This window comes from Octodon degus, unplaced genomic scaffold, assembly GCF_000260255.1.
Source record: "Octodon degus isolate 3935 unplaced genomic scaffold, OctDeg1.0 scaffold00035, whole genome shotgun sequence".
Lineage (NCBI taxonomy): Eukaryota > Metazoa > Chordata > Mammalia > Rodentia > Octodontidae > Octodon > Octodon degus.
In genome coordinates this window covers 12,608,285-12,613,840 of record NW_004524611.1, presented here as the reverse complement: position 1 = coordinate 12,613,840, position 5,556 = coordinate 12,608,285, and the positions used below count along the sequence as shown (strand labels likewise).

The 5,556-nt window shown below is 43.3% G+C and overlaps 1 protein-coding gene across 11 annotated transcripts in view; it reads left to right on the top strand.

Annotated features, from left to right (window-relative positions):
• The window catches only part of Gtf2i (general transcription factor IIi), a 118,563-nt gene that overhangs the window by 91,830 nt on the left and 21,177 nt on the right, over window positions 1–5,556 (top strand). For all 11 annotated transcript variants that reach the window (XM_023714475.1, XM_004630419.1, XM_004630422.2 and 8 more), the window contains 2 exons: window positions 3,295–3,366; window positions 5,278–5,461. In XM_023714475.1, coding sequence (XP_023570243.1) covers window positions 3,295–3,366; window positions 5,278–5,461 — 256 coding nt within the window. The remainder of the gene's footprint in view (window positions 1–3,294; window positions 3,367–5,277; window positions 5,462–5,556) is intronic.

The following is a 5,556-nucleotide window of genomic DNA, read 5'->3' as shown; positions in this document are numbered from 1 at the left end:
ATACTAGGGAGACAATATGATATTTACAGATGTGGGTCTGGTTTATTTCACTAATAAGTATATCTTCAAGTGGCATCCACTTAAATATGAAGGCTTTGAGTTTATCATTCTTTTTTTTTTTTTTTTTTTTTGGCGGAACCAGGGATTGAACTCAGATCCTTGTGTTTGCCAGTCAAGCGCTTATCCTACTGAGCCATCTCCCTGGCCCCGAGTTTATCATTCTTTATAGCGGAGTAGTACTCCATTATATAAACATACCACATCTTTTTCAACCATTCCACATGTGATGGGCATCGTGGTTGTTTCCAGGTTCTGGCTATCACAAATTGTGCTGCTATAAACATAGCTACACATATATCACTATGATATGATGCTTTCAGTTCCTCCGCTTTTCAGTTTAAATGGGATTTCCAGTCCTAGTTTTCTAAGGAGTCTCCACACTGATTTCCATAATGGTTGCACCAGTCTACACTCCCACCAACAGTGGAGAATGGTTTCCCTTTCCCCACAGCCTCTCCAACATTTGTTGTTGGTTGATTTCTTTATGATAGCCATTCTTTCTGGGGTGAGATGGTATTTCAGTGTTGTTTTAATTTGCATTTCACGGATGGTTAGTGACGAGGAGCATCTTTTCCTATATTTATTCCTTTCTTTAATTTCGTCCACTGAGGAATGTGTGTTCATCTCAAATGCCCATTTCTGGATTGGGTCTTTAAATTTAGGGGTCCTAATGTTCTTTAGTTCTTTATAAATTCTAGACCTTTGTCTCAGTACTTATTAGTTAAGATTTTTTCAAAGTTTGTGGGTTGTCTTTTTACTTTGTTGATAATTTCTTTTGATGTGCAAAAACTCAATAAGAGATGGTCCCAGTTGTTAATTCTTTCAAGTATTTGATTTCTGTTCATGAACTCTTTGCCTACCCCTGTCTTCAAGAGATCCTCCTATTTTCTCTTCTAGGAGATTTAGTGTTTCTGTTTTAATGTTCAGTTCTTTAATCCATTTTGACTTTAGTTTAGTGCATGGTGATAGACCTGGGTCAAGTTTTAGTTTTCGGCATGTAGAGAGGCAGTTTTTCCAGCACCATTTGTTAAAGAGGCTATCTTTCTTCCAGTAAGTGTGTTTGGCTTCTTTGTTGAAGATCAGGTGGCTGAGTGCGTTCCTCGAGGCCTCTGCATCTACTAGTCTACTCCATTGATCCTCAGGTCTATTTTGTTGCCAATACCATGCTGATTTTATTACAGTAGCTTTGTGGTATAATTTCAAGTCAGGAATTGTAATACCTCCTGCTTTGTCTTTGTTGGCCAGGATTGCCTTTGCTATTCTAGGTCTTTTTTTGTTCCAAATAAATTTTAGGAACAATTTCTCTAGGTCTGGGAGTTATGTTGGTGGTAGTCTGATAGGGATTGCATTAAATCTATACAACAATTGTGGGAGTACGGCCATCTTCATGATGTTGGTTCTTCCTATCCAGAGCAGGGAATATCTTTCCATTTTCTGAAATCCTCTACGATCTCTTTCAGAATACTGTAATTTTCCATGAAAAGATCTTTGATTTCTTTAGCTAGATGAATTCCAAGGTATTTCATTTTTTCTGAGACTATTGTAAAAGGTATTGGTTCCCTCTCAGTGTGTTTGTTATCTGTGTAGAGGAATGCTATTGACTTTTGGGTATTGACTTTGTATCCTGCTATGATACTGAATTTGTCTATCAATTCTAGTAGTTTCTTAGTGGCGTTTTTTGGGCCTTCCAAATAAAGTATCATGTCATCTGCAAATAATGATAGTTTCACTTCTTCTTTACCTATTCTTATTCCTTTTATTTCTCCCTCTTGTCTAATGGCTCTAGCTAATGATTCCAGAACTATATTGAAGAGGAGGGGAGATAGAGGACATCCTTGTCTTGTATCTCAATTGAATTAATTTCCGCTCTAATCTTTATGATTTCTTCCCATCTTTGGGCTCTGGGTTTGGTTTGTTCTCCCAAGAGCATGGCGGAAGTTCTTACTCAGATGGCGGGCTGTGCTGGTTCTGGCTGGGCAGAGGAGGTCCGGAGAATGCAGGGAAAGGCCTTTCTCACACGGCGGGCCTGGGCTTGGAGCGGTGGGCAGGCGCAGGACAGAGCAGAAACTCTTGCCCACCTTAAATAACTTTTCATATCAGACAAAACACCTTTTAGTCTTTGTCATGTGCATTCTGCTCTAAAAATGGCAAATACTCAAATTTTGTATGTTGATGTCACAGTTTAAAGAATTAGAATCTCAGTTGAATAAATGGGTTGTTTGAACCCTCAGGTGTGCCTTTTTTGTTTACCATTGACCACTATCAGAAAATGTGACCACGCCAGGGATGGCAGCCCTTGGCTATAGTTCCAGCACTTGGGAAGTTGAGGCAGGATGACTGTCATAAGTTTGGGGCCGGCCTGAACTGTATAATGAGACCATCTCAAAGGAAAGTGTGAGCACAATTTGTAGCTCTGCCACTTTAGGGTGTACCTGTTGGCAAACAACCCAAATGGCTATACCTGCAAGGAAGGAAAGATCATAAATCTCAAGTATGCATTAGGTGTTGCTGGATTTGTGTCATTGATCATTCTTTAAATGCTGAAGTGAATTAGTGCACAGGCTGGCACTAATATTGTATGTTAGTATTGTATATTATGGTATGTCCAGGAATACCAAGGATGCAGCCCTTGGTGAGTGTCAGCCGGTGTGCCAAGTCGAATATGTCTATATAGTGGCACAAGGAGTGGTTGGGAAATACTGTATTTAATTTCTAAATTCAGTCTTTTTTTTTTTTCTTTTGCGGAACTGGGGATTGAACTCAGGCCCTTGCACTTGCCAGGGAAGTGCTTATTCCACTGAGCCATCTCCTCAGCTCACCAGCATTTATTTATTTATTTAGTGTGTGTGTGTGGCCAGCTCAGCCCACCAGGGGGCAGGGCTGGCTGGCATGTGGTGCTGGGGGATTGAACCGCGGTCCCTGTGCTTTGCCAAGCTTGTTCCAAGTAGGTGCTTTAGACCACTGAGCCATCTCTCCAGCCCCGTCACCAGCAGTTTTGAGCACTCTTATATGAACAGTTTTTTCTCTATTTACTCTGTGAATTAAATTTAAATTTTCCTTGTAGTTCTGATAGTTGACAAATCATTCTTTTAACACCTAGAGTTTTGTTTTTAAAACAAAATGAACAAAGGACATGACTATAAAGAAGGTTATCTACCTTCTGGTCCCTGAATTGGATCTGATTTGTGATGGTGCCAATATACAGCATCATTAGATTTACTTTTTGCTTTCTAGTCAAAGAAGACTGGAATGTCAGAATTACCAAGCTACGGAAGCAAGTGGAAGAGATTTTTAATTTGAAATTTGGTAAGTAAAACACAGTTATTATAAAGTAAATGGTGCACACATGGGAAGCTGTGTGCAGTTGGGAGGCCGAGGCAGGTGGATCACTGAGCTTGAGGCCATCCTGAGCTACGTAACAAATTTAAGGCCTGGCTTCCTACATAGCGAGACCCTAGCTCAACAAACACAAAGGCTGTGTTCTGAACAAACTGCAAAAGTTCAGGACCTAAAGCAGGAAGGTCCCAGAAAGTGACTCTTACTTTATTTCTCCTACTAAACTTCCTGCTAATAAACCAAACCATTTCCTCTATTTCTTTGCCTTCAATTTTCTCTTGTCCTAGTGGGAGAGGAAGGGAGGACTTGGGAAGCATCTCAGACCCAGTGTTTGTGCTTCTCACCTGGCTAACACCAGCTTAGCCCATAGGTTACGTTGTTTGTTTCATCATGATTTGTGGCTATGGTGTGCTGTCCTCAGCGGGGTCTGAGGAGGCTGAGCAGCAGAGTTGCGTCTGCCCTTGCTGAGGAAGTGCGGAGAGAGGAGTGCAGGCAGCTTCCTAGGGCTTGTGTCAGTTGCTTCAGTGCCTGCCGTTGACCTTTTGTACCCTCGATCAGGTGTCCTGGGCTCTCTGCCTCTCGTCTGACTTAACGTGCTGTGCTTAGGTGCAGCTGTAGTTGCAGACTTGCATCCAGAGACAGCCAAGAGGCTACGCGGGCTGCACCAAGCCGCTGCTCTGATCCTCAGTCCCTGCCTAGGTGTCACCCATGGAAACCAGCCTACTCTAGTCTTTCCCTCCACAGCACTTGCAGGAACCTTGTGCTGCTTGTTTGTCACCCTGACCCAGGGTGTGGTGAACGAGGATGACGGACAGGCACAGAATTACTTTAGCATGTAGGCAGCCAGGAACCCCAAGTGTCTAACACATCCTGCTTTTATTCCTCCAAACACGGGTACAAGCATTTAACGTAGCTGAAGATCTGCCTGCCCTCATTGTCCACTAGCAGCGGCCTCTGAGCAAGCTGCCCTCAGCTGTGTCTCGGCTGTGTCGCTGCTGCCTTAGAGCCTACAGCGCCACCTGCTGCGCGCCGCGGAGGAGCACAGCTGCTGCCTCTCACGTCGCGCTCACAGAGGAGGCCACTTACGCCTCACTTCTCCTTAGCTGGCCTCCCACAGTGGGTGGCTGCTCTGTGACATGGCCATAGTGACCGATAACTTTTGAATTAAAGTGTTTAAATGTTTCTAACAGCTCTTGTTTTTTAGGCTTTTCAGATTTGCACATTTGTTATGTACTAATAACAAGCAAGTTGTCTTCAATATTATGTGACTGTGTATCGGTCAGGGTTTTACTTACAGGAACAGGTATAATATAAGGAACAGATATTAATGCAAGATATGCAGTGTGTAAGGAATTACAAGATTGGCTTATGATAGGCAGCCGCAGAGTCAGATGAGGAAGCGTACAGAGGGCATATGCACACCCCAGATGGAGGAATTCAGTCCCGAGGTCTGAAGCTCACCGCAGTGCAAGTCTCTGTTCGCTAGCTAATGGGTCTGCGAGGGACGCTGAAGAGTCTGTGGCGGAAGGCGAAGGATCCAAGCCGGAGGCTGATTAGTTTGCGCTGCAAGCGGGGCAATGAAATCCAAGCCCAGTGATAAGACTGAAGTTCCTCTGACAAGGTGGAACATCAACTCCTTCCTTAGCCCCTTTATAGGGTCTCTTTGTGCTGAGTCACTCTAGGGTGGAACCACTTGTGCCGCAGGAGAGGACCCTCACAGGCTGGAACCACCCGATGGAGTCTTCCAGCCAGGTTGACACAATGTATCAACCACTACAAGCTGTTACTAAATTATAAGGAGTTCATGCGTAGCATGTTTGAGATGCACACACAAGACTGAAATTTTTCTCTTTCATTAAGTTGTGTTCTCTTCCTTTTTAGCCCAAGCTCTCGGCCTCACGGAAGCAGTGAAAGTACCATACCCTGTATTTGAATCAAATCCTGAGTTCCTCTATGTGGAAGGCTTGCCAGAAGGGATTCCTTTTCGAAGCCCCACCTGGTTTGGAATTCCCCGCCTAGAAAGGATTGTCCGTGGGAGCAATAAAATCAAATTTGTTGTTAAAAAGTAAGTTCTGTGGCTAAAGAGTCACTCAGTAGTTAAATACTTGACTAGACCCGGAGTTCAACTTCCAATACTGCCAAAAAAAAAAAAAAAAAAAA